Source organism: Euprymna scolopes, chromosome 14 (assembly GCF_053919585.1).
Source record: "Euprymna scolopes isolate OS-2025 chromosome 14, ASM5391958v1, whole genome shotgun sequence".
NCBI lineage: Eukaryota > Metazoa > Mollusca > Cephalopoda > Sepiida > Sepiolidae > Euprymna > Euprymna scolopes.
The window spans coordinates 24,588,144-24,603,066 of NC_136495.1; the positions used below are offsets into that span (position 1 = coordinate 24,588,144).

Here is a 14,923-nt window from a genome sequence, read left to right on the forward strand (position 1 = left end):
GGAGATAAGGAGTGCTTCAGCAATTCTAAGATTTCCAAAGTTTCTGACTGCGGCAAGGATACTAACGCGAATGTTACGTTGTGTGCTGTCGCATGAAATAATATGCTTGTGAAATGAGGAGATTCTTGTGTTTATATGTTCTTTTATACGTTTGTATAGTGGTCTAGTGGTACTCCATATGTAGGATTTCTTGCATTTAGTGCATTGCAGGTCATAGACCACGTGGGTGTGCAAACATGAGCCTGTATCTGGGATAGGGAAGTTCAATAAGGAGCAAGCGTCGGGTGTATGTGGTAAGTGTTTCCGGGTAAGGTACTGTCGTAAGGTGGTGCCGGTGTGGACAAGTTGTATGTCTAGATTCTCATGGTGTATTGTTCTAGAGATAGCTGAGGAGATTTTATCGTTGAAGAAGATGAGCTTCAGAAAACAGGTATTTGAGAGAGTTTGACGTTGGCGTTTCTTTCTTTTTTGAGTGAAGATAAGGTAGAATTAGAATAGCCGTTTATGGAGAGGGTGTGTGTATGTGCATAGCTCAGTTTGTCTTGGAGGGGTAAGGTGGATCTAAAGTGTGCAAACAGACGTCTGCAGGCCGGTTTCCTGTAGAATTCTGTACATATAGAGCCATGTTCATTGATGCTAAGTTTGAAATCAAGAAGTGAGAGCGAGCCAGAGTTGTTTGGGTGTTCTATGGTGAACTGCAAGTGGGGCTCAGTATTGTTAAATGTGTTAAGGATTTTGATGGCTTCGTCACGGGGGCATGTGAGTATGAGGATGTCATCTCTATATCTCGTGAAGAGAAGGTAGGAGTTGCAAGTGCTGAGAGCTTGTCTCTTTAGTCTATCCATGTAAGCAATAGCTAGGAGACTGGAGAAGCTAGAGCCCATGGGTAGACCAGACACTTGCTTATAGGTGTGGTTTAAAAATGTGAAGTATGTGTTATCCACAATCACTCGGAGAAGTTGGTGGATGTCGGCAGAGGTTATTCGGAAACACTGTAAGTTATTGAAGGATATGAGGTCGGCTATGAGGTTTATAGCAGGGTGTGCCGGGATGGAGGTGAACAGGGAGATGACGTCCAGGCTGAAAGAATACATGTTTAGCTTTAGTTGTTGGGGAGATAACCTGTTAAGCCTGTCGATGACTTAGTCAAACCTATTGACATGGGCTAGAAAGGTAGATAATAGGGGTTTAAGTAGTCTGGAGAGGAGCCAAGAGATCTTATAGAGGGGGCTGTTGATGCTGGAAACTATAGGCCTGATTTGTGTGTGTGGGCTGTTTTTATGAGTTTTGATGAGGTGGTAGAAGGTAGGGAGTTTGCTGTTTTTGGTAGTAATATTTAGTTTACATTGTTTGGGGATATTTCTATGGGAGAAAATGTGACCAGGTCCTATTGGTAGTGTTCTCTATTTCGGTGACAGTGATATTGTTGGCTGGGGTGTATAGGTTGGTGTTACTAGGGTGGTCTTGGGCGAGAGAGTCATAAGAGTCTTTGGAGATGACACAAAATTCTTTACCTTTGTCGGAGGGTAGGTAGACGAGATTTTTTCTTTAAGGCGCTCCAGAGTGAGGTGTTGGGCTGTTGACAAGTTGGATATGATTCGGGGCTGTTCATGCTTAAGTGTGGCGAAAATCTTGTGTTTAAGTCTTGTCAGTTTCATGTCAAGGGAGTGGTTATTAAGGGGTGGGTGTAAAGGGCAATCGAGCTGAAATACAAGAAAAGAGGTGTTAGAATTATCCGAGTGGTTGTGTCTGGTGTCATTAGAGGAGGCTGGGACAGTCATTTGAGATAATATGCGGTTCTACAAAATTGAGTTTCTATATTGAGTCTAACTTTGTCCGTAAGTTTCTGTGTGGTGATGAATTTGGGACCAAGGGACAAAAGGTTAGTCTCCGTTGTGGAGAGGGAATCAGTGAGGTCAGTAACGGGGGGGGGGGAGTTAGTGTGTAGGTGGGTTGTATGAGATTGACTCTTGAGTGTTACCTTTGTGACTGTTGGGATGTGTTTGCGAGGATTTCAGCTGAAGCCATGTACATTTCTGTTTGAGGCGTTTGGTCTCGATATCCAGGCAGGTGTGGTAGTCGCGGTCGATAGCTGCATTTATGTTGCGCAGCGATCGTTCAGTAGAGGCAGAGGAGACGAGAGAAGTTCTGATAGTAGTGATATCTATGTCGGTGTAGTTTGAATTCTATTCAAATTTTTCCTGCTGGAAGATTGCATACTATTAAAATTATTTTTTTTTTAATTAAAGAGTGTAACGTAGTCGTGTTAGAATTTTAGGGCGTGGCATTAGCGTTATGTCGTGTACGCAGATACAGGCTGTCCAAAAAGTCACTGAAGGGTTTTGAACTTAAATAGATTCTTTATTTTTTACGATCTTTTTGAGTAATTTTAACACAATCTGACTAAGGCATTGGGAAACTTTCTTTGTAAAAAATGCAAAATTCAAACAATATTTAATTATGAAAAATAATGTCTTTTGAATGTTGCCCATTTTCAGCTTCGCATATTTGTGTTCTTTCCAAAACATTATTCATGACAGATTGCAGAATGTCTTGATTGCGATTTAACTCCCTTATTTTGTTCCTGATATTTTCCTTCAATTCTAGCAGGGTTTGGGGTCTGTTTCAAATTGTGTAGTGACTTGGGCTGTCTCTTACATGAAAATGCCGTCGGTAAGCTCTTGGAGTAAAAATAATAATGTGTTGTATAGAGCACTCTGAGCTCTATACATGGATTGTCAGGATTCCACACAAAATATGATTTATTATGTTAAGAATTATGTTTTGATAATTTAGTTAGGTAGGAATTTTAACAAGTATCAACATTCTTTCAGAAATTAGTAAAAATAGAATGATGTTTATAGTTGTGAAGTTTTAGCTGAAAGAAATAGAATAAACATTTGGTTAGAAATGAGAACTGATGAGTTAAGCATACGTGTGAAGTATGACGTGGAAGTCAGCTGATCAGGATTTTCGAGTTGGTTAGATCCGAGATTTGATAGAGTTAGCATCCTAGATTGGAGACGGATGAACGTTCGGGAAGCGTGCACAACCGAAGAGATGGGGTAGAAAGAAAACGTTCGAAAGTCTTCGAGAATTTGGGGCATAACTGGACTGGAACAGAAGAATAAATGTATATATTTTGTAACTGGTGAGTTGTATTATCTGTCTATAGGCTTGGAACTTGATCTATAGGGGATTTGAATATGTGGAACAAATTCAATTTAGTTTTTAGCTGGTAAAAATAGCTACTAAGACGTCAACGGAGAACGCCAAGTGAATAACGCTAGTAGCGCATTCATCTCATGTGAATCTGATGATTCTAGTATTGCCAATATTCGTAATAGCATATAAAGCAAGACCCTAACTTTAAAATACGCCGACAGATGGCGCCCGCGTCTGCCAGTTGAGGCAGGATACGATACCTCCGTTCAGTCTCGAAAGACAAAGTATACCCCCTGTCAGGGCAGCTGCGTATGTGATTGTGAGGCAAAGGTTGTGCAATCCCAATCACACCTCTCCTGAATCGGCACTTTTGTGTCCAGTGGCAAAGAGAAGTCCAGGACGACTGGAAACAATGCCGAGATAAGTAGAGAGCACATACAGCACCTGGAAGTCTCAAATGGTCATCCATTTAGTACTGACCAGGTTCAACGTTGCTTAACTTTGGTGATCCAGCGGGAACCGGTTAATCAAGGTGATTATGCCGTATATTAATTTATCAATTGAAGTATGGAAGCACAAAATGGGTACAGGTTTCAAATACATTTCATTTTTTTTTTCACCCCTTTATTAATAAAAATATATAAATGCGTAAACTTTTTTCATCAATGAATTTTTATTATTTTTTATCGCACATATTTTCAAATAACTATGTTAATATGTTATATATTTTTTATCGCACATATTTTCAAATAACTATGTTAATATGTTATATATTTTTTATCGCACATATTTTCAAATAACTATGTTAATATGTTATATATTTTTTATCGCACATATTTTCAAATAACTATGTTAATATGTTATATATTTTTTATCGCACATATTTTCAAATAACTATGTTAATATGTTATATATTTTTTATCGCACATATTTTCAAATAACTATGTTAATATGTTATATATTTTTTATCGCACATATTTTCAAATAACTATGTTAATATGTTATATATTTTTTATCGCACATATTTTCAAATAACTATGTTAATATGTTATATATTTTTTATCGCACATATTTTCAAATAACTATGTTAATATGTTATATATTCAAATAACTATGTTAATATGTTATATATTTCAAATAACTAAGTTAATATGTTATATATTTCAAATAACTAAGTTAATATGTTATATATTTTGTTAAACTATTTAGATATTTTAAACATATATTTATTTACAGAAATATAAAAAATATGAATGTGTCACATTTTTTACAGTTTTAGTAGTTTCAAAAGCGTGAATGCGCAACAGAAATAGTTTAACAGTTTTAAAATTAAATATTTCACGTATGTTTAAAAAAAAACATTAAATTCAAACAATATAATAAGAACGAATACAGTAGATGATATTGCTGAAGCATTTATTTTTAAATCGGCGACGCCACATAAATTCCTGTAGGCGGCTGTAGAAATTTTCTGAGCTAGAGCCTCTCATAGCTCTTGGTTTCACTTTACACAGACTCCAAGATCTTTCAACTGTATTTGCGTGTACTGTCGGATCACCCGGATCCAAAAAAAATGTACTTGTGATCGACCACAAAGTTATTAGGATTATTACAAATACTGGTATTTGCAATTAGGCCATGTCTAGCCAGTCACTCCAACGTTTTCATTGTGTCTCCTATTTCTAATACAAGGTGCTTTAAAGAATAATCCAGAGAACACATGTCACTTATGGGTAAAATTACCTCAACAATTTAATCCATTATGAATTTTGGCAAGAGTTTCAAATAGAACGAACTTGGCGGCAAAGATCGTAAGAGGTTGTGCAGGTTTGCAAATTAAAGTATATTATCAAAAACGTAACTATATTTGAAAAAAAAAAGAAAACGTAAATATGTTTAAAAAATATATTAACAAAAAAATATCTTAATATTTTGCCCAAATACATAAGCAGTTTTGAAGAATAGCGGAAGTATTGTATCCATTTTGTGCTTCCATACATCATTTGACAGACGCGGGCTCCATCTGCCGGCGTGTTTGAAAGTTAGTCTCGCTTCATGCGCAATTACTCCATTATTTTCGCTAATATCTTCTTGGAAAGGCATTATATACTTACGGAAACATCCTCAGTGAAATTGTTTCTGTGGAACTAATTAAATTCGAACTTGGAACACTCAGATTGACAGCTCGATTTAGGCACCGTTACCTTAACGTCAATTCGAATACTTGCGTACTAGAAGCAGACCTGACGTCACATAGCAAAAAGAAGGGAAAAGTGAAAAGAAAATAGGCAGTCGAAAGTGAAACGACAGATGTGGAATGATTTGGGAATAACGATAAACTAAGGGGCCCGAAATATCTGTAGCCCGGAGTGTCCTCCTTCGCCGCTGGCAGCAGAGAAGGTTACGACAACATCTCAATAAAAGATGTTTTTTTTCAAAATATATGATTTCTTTGTGCTGCTGTAAAACTTTATAACAGGTGTCACAGTCATCGGCTCCTATCATCTGTTCTTGCCTTGATAAACTCATGTATTTTATTTTGTTGTTACTTTTAATACATAGATAAGATCAGTAAGAGAAGTAAAAGTCGTGTTTCGAATCAAGACGCACAAATACACCCAACTTCTTTTTTTTACAAAGGAGTCACCACATATCAAGGCCCGGAGGCCATTCGAGGATAAGGGTTAATGAGTATACATTAGTCAATGGGATTATAGCGTAGTAATCGTTAGTAGTGGAAATTTTGTAAATTGGATTACTTAGAGGGACGGTTTATAAAGAATTTGTTTATGTTGAACTTGAATACAATCAAATTGTAGTCAACTGGAAAGCAGGCAAATGGAAGACAGTTCCACAGGCGTGCAGTTCTAAGAAAGAAACATTTTCATGGAATCTACGTTTAGGTTTAGGCACAGGTAAAGAGTGTGGAAAATTAATGAATAGTTTTGGCTAGGCGAGTGTTAACCCTGAAAGTTTGGCGAATTCTTTAAGAGGATGATTCAACAAGAATTTGTTTACATTTGACTTGATAATGACCATGTTGTAGTCAGTTGGAAAGCAACCCATAGGGGACAGTTCTGGGAAATAGATTTGTTCATGGAATTTGTGTTTAGTTTTAGTAGAAGAAATTGGTGACAGTGGTTGTAGCTAAATGAGCGTTTGTTGTAAATACTTTCCAAGGAGAGCCATAGATTGAAGCTGTCGAGTAATTGATGAGGATTCAGTTAAGAGAATTCAGTGTTCCTATCCCGTCACTGTGAACCATCTGACGAAGACCAGAGTTGACCGAAACGTCGTAAAACGACTAGAAAGTGAGAATAATAGTCCGCAATAAATAAATGGATAATTAATACAAATTACTCATTTCAATAACAATTCCAATTAATCTATCTTCTATCTTCTATACACCTATAAATTCATTTTTCTTTTTCGTGTATTGATATTCATATTAAAACACGTTTTTCTATTTATTTAAAAAGAAAATACAATTTTCTTATATATGGGTCGTGGAATTGAATTCACTAGCAAAAGATCTAGCTAATTTGCATATTCTTTTAGACATGCATTTTAATTAATTCCCTATTAGTTTTTTTCAGTTTTTTAATGGAATGATCATCTTTATTTAACTATTACGTTTAATTATATTAATGCAGATATTCTACATTATTTATACATGCATAATATTTGCGTAAAAAGCTTACAGTAAACATAAAATTGTTTCCATATCTATCTATCTATCTATCTATCTATCAATCTATCTATCTATCTATCTATCTATATATATATATATATATATATATATATATATATATAAGTGAAAGTGTCTGTCTGTCTGTGTACCTGTGTATATGTGTGTCTGTGTGTGTACATTTCCCTACGCAATAACTCTGTCAATTTTTAGTCTACAGACTCGAAATTTGATCTACAGGGTACTGAGATTTGGGAAAATCGATGTGATTTGTTTTCGGCCTAACATTTGACTGTTAATTGGTCAAAGTTCAACGATTTGACCTTTGAGAACTCTACCAAACTCCTCCGACAATTTTGGGTCTAAACACTTGAAATTTCAGATATAGATTTCTTGGACATGGATCTAACTTAATAACTTGATTTGAGCCCAAAACAATAAATGTTAAGGGGTCAAAAAAGGGGTCAAAGTTATTGACCTCTGCGGTCTCTTCCAAATTACTCAGACAATTTCTGGTCTAAATATTTGAAATTTTACATAAAGGGTATTCAGAGATAGGACAAGCTTTTTCATCGGTTTTAGTCGAAAATTTTTAGTTACCAATATATAAATATCTGTATGTACGTATGTTTACATGTCTGCCTAAAACTTTCAATAGAGGCGACGGATTTTACCAAGATCAGTATCGTTTTTAAGTTCGACCTTTCATACGACAAATATTGAAAAATTAGCTTAAAACATTAATATCTTCACTTTCAACTGGGCACTTTTCTACAGGGGGTTCACTGTTTCCGCCAATATTTTTTAAAGTTATCCTCTCCTTTAGATTGTATAGCCTTAATTATAAAGAATGTCATTTCCGGTTTGGCGGTGGTCGTAACAGCAGAGACGTTAGGTTTTTACCGCGTTCTTTTCCTTCTTCACGGTACGGGTTCGAGCCTCCATTCCTACTACCACATTTTTTTTTTTTGCTTTTTTTTTGTTCAACAGACACATCTAAACACCCGGGCAACGCCGGGTTGAAATGTTAGTACATCTATAAAAGTGAACGTGTCTGTGTATCTGTCTTTGTATCTGTCTGTGTGTCTGTGTGTGTACATTTCCCTACGCAATAACTCTGTTAATTTTTAGTCTACGGACTCGAAATTTGATATACAGGGTACTAAGATTTGGGAAAATCGATGTGATCGGGTTTCGGGTAGAAATTTGGCGATTAAGGGGTCAAAGTTCAACGATTTAACCTGTGAGAACTCTACCAAACTCCTCCGACAATTTTTGGTCTACACACTTGAAATTTCAGATATAGGTTCCTTGGACATGGATCTAACTTAATAACTTTATTTGAGTCCAAAATAATAAATTTTAAGGGGTCATAACAGGATTCAAATTTTAAAGAATAGACCCCTTTCCCCCCCCCCACTTTTTTTTTTTTTTGCTCAACATACACCTCCAAATACCCAGGCAACGCCGGGCATACATGCTAGTAAGTATATATTTTTGTTTAATCTATACAAGTGAAGGTGTCTGTGTGTCTGTGTGTCTGTACATTTTCCTACGCAATAACTCTGTCAATTTTCAGTTTACAGACTCGAAATTTGATATACAGGGTACTGAGATTTGGGAAAATCTTTGTAACCCGTGTTTGCCAGAAATTTGGCTGTTAACGGGTCAAAGTTCAACGATTTGACCTTTAAGAACTCTACAAAATTCCTGCACCAAGTTTGGGTCTAAACACTTGAAATTTCAGATATAGGTTCCTTGAACATGGATGAAACTTGATAAATTGATTTGAGCCCAAAACAATAAATGTAATGGGTCATAATAGGGGTCAAAGTTAAAAAAAATTGACCACTTTTTTATGCTTAACATACACATCCAAACACCCGGGCAACGCCAGGATTAAATGCTAGTTAAATAATAAAGCAGAGATAGAATCGTATTGTTTCTTCTGTGAGAAAGAAGTTAAGATATTTTTTTAATATCTAACACATAATATAAACATGAGCACTAAGAAATTATTTTAATATTTAGATTTTTTTATCAAAAATGCATGTCTAACTATGGATTAACTTTATAAAAGCTAGTTGACATATATTATTTACCACGTTTAACTAAAAATGGTGAACGAAAAATGGCTATAAAACGAAAACAATCTCAAAACCTTCAACCTCTAATATTAAGTAAAACTGCTGGTGAATACTGTTATTAAATAAAAAGGGCGTATACGAGACAAGAAACACAAACAGGAACACGAGACGTGGTGTAGTAATGTAGTAATGTAGAGATTGTTGTTTTTCTTGATTGTGTTGGCCATCATTTATTCACTTCAAATGAATCAGATGATTATTGTTGGCATTCGTTTCCCTGATATCTTTCTATTTAGGATTCTTTCTAGAAAGATATCGAGTACTTTCGGAAGGGACCACGTGAAGGTTGCCAACATCCCTAAGTGAAACTGTTTCTGCTGAACAAATTGAATTCGAAATTGGCATAACTTCCCTCTTGCAGTTTTTTGGTGGTGGCGGCGGCAGTGGTGCTGTTATTTGTTCTTCATCTTTTCCATCTTTTTGTTGTTGTTATTGTTGTTGTTGTTGTTCACTATACTGTTGTTGTTGTTGTTGTTGTTTTTATTTCAATCTTAACAAATACATTTCTTGGATGAGTTTTACACGCCCGCCCCCGCCAAGAAGTCAAGGTGATTGCAGGTGGGCGGTTCAGCACCTTGGGGTCATCTTCAATAAACGCATCTTCCTGCGTTTTCTATTCCTTCACGAGTCAGAACACCTTGGGCGAGGCTGATGGCAATCTCAGTGTCATGAATGCCCGCATGAACGTAGTAACGTTCCATTTGCATAGTTCTTTCCCACCCCGTCTTCTCGCCAGAACAACCGCACATCTAATTTGCATATTTCATTTCACGAATAACATTCTTCAATTGTTACTTTAAAAGCTATTATTTATTATCAATAGTAAATTATTTTAGTACGTTTTTTGCATAATTGTATTAGGTCATCCCAAAAGTTCTGTCCGAAATGTTATACTAAATAGGTGTGCAACCAGGTATACCCTGCTCGACAACAATCGCAGACCCCAAAGTTGGATTTCTTCTCCTTCATCTTCTTTTCTTGCCGTGTCGTCATCTTATATATGTGTGAATAACCGAAGAGGCGAACACTGGATCACAAATTAAAAAAAAAAAATAACAACACAAGAGAAAACAAAGAAAACACAAACTTCGACACAGTCCGTATTAAGTTGGGCTCTGGGTGCAAATGTGACATCATCGACCCTCTGAACGATACAGTCGTTTGTCAAGATTGTGGTTATGAGTCGGTTAACCAATTCATTTCCCGATCTGCTCCTAGCCACAATCTGGCTTCAACTGTTCCAAACTGAAAACTCTCCTTCATTGTACCTATTTATAATGCCTTCCCACGGGACAGAGTTAGACACCAGGGTCGTTTTTTAACGTCGAGAAAAGGTACAAAAATAAAAAGAAATTGTCTCAGTCGTGAAGGACTGCTCCCCCACCAAAAGAGAACAGGAAATGGAAGTGCAGCATCTGAAGAACAGATACTACATTTTGATCTTGCCCCAAACTCTCCTTCATTGTAGCAAACTCAAGTGTCAGTAAACTCGCTCTAGCTGTCGTAAACTGTCGTAAACTGTCGCAAAACTCACTACCACTCATAAAACTGTCCGTAAACTAACTCTAAATATATTGACCTCTATGCCCGAACTTTTGTTTGAACTACTGCTACACCTTGATTAACAATCCTATTTCAGCTGCCTTTGTGTGCCCTGGTAAAGTTTGGTAGAGGAACTTTTTTCTAAGCAAATAATTTTTTAAGAGTATATGCACGAAAAGAGCTGGTATGAAAAAAAAAATGTACCGAAATTTTAACATGTTGGGGAAGCCGTTTTGCATGAAAAATAAATATTTGAAATATTGAAATGTAACCATACTGTTATTCTTTTATTTATGCTCTGTTGCTATATTTAACATACATTGAGCTTTTAAACAAAAAGATTTATATATATATATATATATATATATATATATATATATATATATATATATATATTATACACACACATTTAACTTTATGAAAAGTTATTTTACAGAATAAATTGATTAAAAGCTTGGAAAATCGATACAGGCCTATACTAGACTGTTTACCTTATATTATATAACATCATACACTCGTGCTTCTTCTGTGGTAATCCAAGTATCGGTTGTTATTTTCTGTTATATGATTGTGTCTCTTCAGTCTAGCTAGCTCGTATAAACTTTTCTTCGTATAGAAAGGTAGATAAAGTCGGAGTTTAGTTTAGTCTATTCTGAAGAGAACATGAAAGAAAGAGAAAGAGAGAAACACTTCTCTGGACGTTTTGATCAGTCGTCATTTTCAAGAAGAAAATTTCCATTTCTAAATCTCGTAACCATCTTCTGCGCTTTCCTTCTTCCGGAAATGTTTTTTGTTTGTTAGTAAACTGAGTTAATATTTCGAGTTTCCTTTGTAGAGTCATAAGCATTACATGCATCAAATGTTCTTTTGATATTAGGATTAGTGTTGGACAATTACTTGGAATTGAAATCGCGAATCGAAAACATCGGAAGTTCGGGGTACCAAAATCGATATCGGAATCGGAAAAAATCAACATAACGATTCTTTTTTTTAAGTGAATTTCCAATTTCTGGTAATAGTACAATAGATTGGGGCTCAACATTAACGAGAATCGATTATATCGACGAGATAAATAAGCTTATGGAATGTTGAAATACGCATTTTTTTTTTAAACAAACAGATAAATATTTGATAAGGAAGGAATTTAAAACAATAACAATATGCAATAAGAAACACTGGTCTCATTTCAAATATCAAGGATGAGTCGAGCACGGTCAGTTTAGGAACAAAGAAAAGAGATTATGAGATAGTAACGGGAAGTGGATGAGTTAGTCAGTCTGAGAGTCTGTGATCGAGCGATGGGACATTCAAATGTAGTCCAAAAATCAGTCTGAGAGTCGAGAGAGTGGACGACGGAGCTTCAAGCATGTAGTCCACAAAATAAAGAATTTGTTCTTAGGACCGAGAAAACTTGGCAATGTGTCCACGATCACGACAGTGTTTGAAGACTGATATAAAAGCTATCCTTAAAGCTGAAATAAAGTAACTGTCTTCGTGTTAATTCGCATGCTACGGTTCCAGCGGTGTTTATTTCAGCGTCCACAAGACAACGGCGAACTAACGGCCATAAGCGTCGATAAAGAAACTCAACTGAAGGCATGTTTGTCTCTATGTCTCCTTTTCAGCAGAGAAAGATTCGCTTGGCTGAGGTTAATAGTCTCTTTACTGAACTGACACATGCTTACTGATGTGTCAAACACAAGCACATACATCATACATCGATGTACGTTCAATACACCTGATAATTATAAATCATTGTATTGTGTACATACATGTAAATACATCATTGGTGGGTTTATAATACTAGTGATGAAATAATATTAAATATTTGAAATATACTACCAGTAAAACTAATATTTATAGAAAATAATAACACCAACATACAATGTAAAATTATTTTACTTGCGTAAAATAATGGAACTTTTGCATAAATTAGATAGGTAATTTTTAAAAGAATGCAATTTATTTACAAAATGACAAAAAATGTTTTAAAATAAAATAAAACACAGACATTTTTGATAATTAGATTCAAAGTAAAATGTAAACATTATTATTTTTTTTTATTATTTATGATAGGTTTTTGTCCGGTTAGCTTTTGTCCGATTCCTCAGCACTGACCTTATAAGAATACTCATGAGCACATTCATTTATAATTGCAGGGTGTTGAAAGTTATATAACTCTTTTTGGCGTTGTTGCAGCCCTACGAAGGTCGTTCAAAAAGTAAAGCCTATTTTAAACTAAAAAAATTAAAACGTTGACGAGCCACGAAGACGGGAGTGGTACCATTAGAACGAGCGAATTTTTGCGCTCCAGAATTTAATTTCCTACATAGTCACCACCAATCTCAATGCACTTCTGCCAGCCTCTTTTGATGCTTCGGTCGTATAAGTCCGGGTGCGTTTTGTCAATCACATCTGTTGACACTCTGAAATCGACGGACTCATCTCCTAACCGAATTGACATCTGCTTCGTAAACATTTCACAGGCGTCGGTGAATGTTTATCGGTTCATTTTTTTCTGTATGGAGGAATTCAATGACGTACCTCTTCCTCTAACGCATATCCATGACAAGGGTCTCACACCGTCAATATCTGTAACACAGAGATGAAACTTTTAGGTTATCAGTGCATACATTCAGTCATCATAACAATCCAATTTGCAATCCCCTCTGATCCATTCTGGCGGAATAAAAAACAGGAACGTCCTTTGTATGTGAAATGGTCAATTATTCTAATTAATTACAGTTTTTTAAATATGTATATCTTGTAAATATGACCAAAAAATACGTTCCCTTTTTTATTTTATTTTTTTGTATTTTTGCTTGTTTTTTCTCAGAAGAAGAAGCTAAACATCAAGTTTAGAAACATAACCGTTTTTATGCAATTCATTACCCACTCACGATTTGGAAATCTTAAGAATATATGCGATTTGTCTAGTTGTCAAACGGCAATCTTGTTCAACTCCGACTTTCACTTGGTCATTGTCAAGCATCTCCAGAATGACGAGCATGTCTTGCTGAAAACTTTCATTTTTATAATTGAGCAAACCATTTCTGGCACAGCCATTCTGTAACGACATATCTTCATACGGTTTTCTGTAGCTTTCTTTTCCCTTTTTTTTTTTTCTAGTAAAAAAAGTATTAGATGTTGGTAGCGGTCTGTTGGATCCTTTATTTTAAGAATCGAAATACGAGCAAAAATATAAGAACTCCTTTGCTCAGAGTCCTATTACCAGAGCTATGATAAGAGAATATTCTTTTCGTTATTTTGACTCTCGAGTATATATCAGTTAATATCTTATGTGTTTTTATATAGAGTGATATGGTTCTCGATTGATTAACTGTGTCTAACTGTGTCTAACTGTGTCGGATATATACTCGAGAGTCAAAACAATTAAAAGAATATGCTGTTGTCATAGCCCTAGTTATTACACACTGACATGAACATACTCGCTACACCAGATATAGAATTTGAAAAATAGGAATACGGAAAGATAACATTAATTAAACGAACAAATTTTGAAGGCAACACAATATATACCGTTTTGTTATTTCTCGCGCTAATAGTGAGATTAAAACCTTTGTGCTTCACTCAACAGAAGCAACTTTCTGATATACTGCTAAAGTGTATTTTATCAAAGTATTAACGTTCCCTAATTTGCATATTAATTAGCAAAAACACATTTATCAATTAACTACCCTCTTTTATCAATTCAATGATTAATTTCTGTTAAAAATAATATTCTGTTTACGAATACCATTTCGTTTCGTGAATAAATGCCAAAAATTTGTGATCAAAAGCTTACTTTCCGTCATTTTGCGTCTGGCGGACTGGCTTGATTTTCAACAAAGTGCGATCCATTTCTAAATTGTAAGTTATGAGCAAAGCATATTTAAAATTTCCCTTTCCGTGATGATTAGTCGTGTATTTACTTGTGATGTAAAAACGAGACGAATTTCTTTAAATAAATAAAAACTGACAAAATATATATATCACAGTTGTTTGCTTGTTGTAGTTTTTACAGTAATCTTCTTTTATTTTATAACAAAACCAAATAGCGATTGTAAAAGATTAATATTATACTCTTAACTGAGCACAAGTTGCTATTTTGGGTGCTGTGTATTCGGAAATTACGACATATATCGAATTATAGTTAAGTTATCTCCCCTAAAGTATACTGACAACAGGTGAGAATGAATTCTTTTTTTTTTTTTTTACATTTTCACCCCAAACAAGGCAAATTGCCACTTTGGTGTAGGGGGCTACTATCAGGGGCAACAACTACTGGGTTACTATGTAGGGATTTAAGCAGCAAGATGTCGGTTCACGTTACACTTGAACTTCTGCACGTCAGTACTGTTGGGGAAGCAGGGACCTGGAA

The 14,923-nt window shown here is 35.3% G+C and overlaps 1 protein-coding gene across 1 annotated transcript; it reads right to left on the bottom strand.

Annotated features, from left to right (window-relative positions):
- Positions 1-419: 419 nt before the first annotated feature.
- Positions 420-1,094, bottom strand: LOC145293352 (uncharacterized). The gene has a single exon (XM_080139993.1). It carries the CDS (start codon positions 1,092-1,094, stop codon positions 420-422), a length of 675 nt encoding a protein of 224 aa, XP_079996119.1.
- Positions 1,095-14,923: the final 13,829 nt, after the last annotated feature.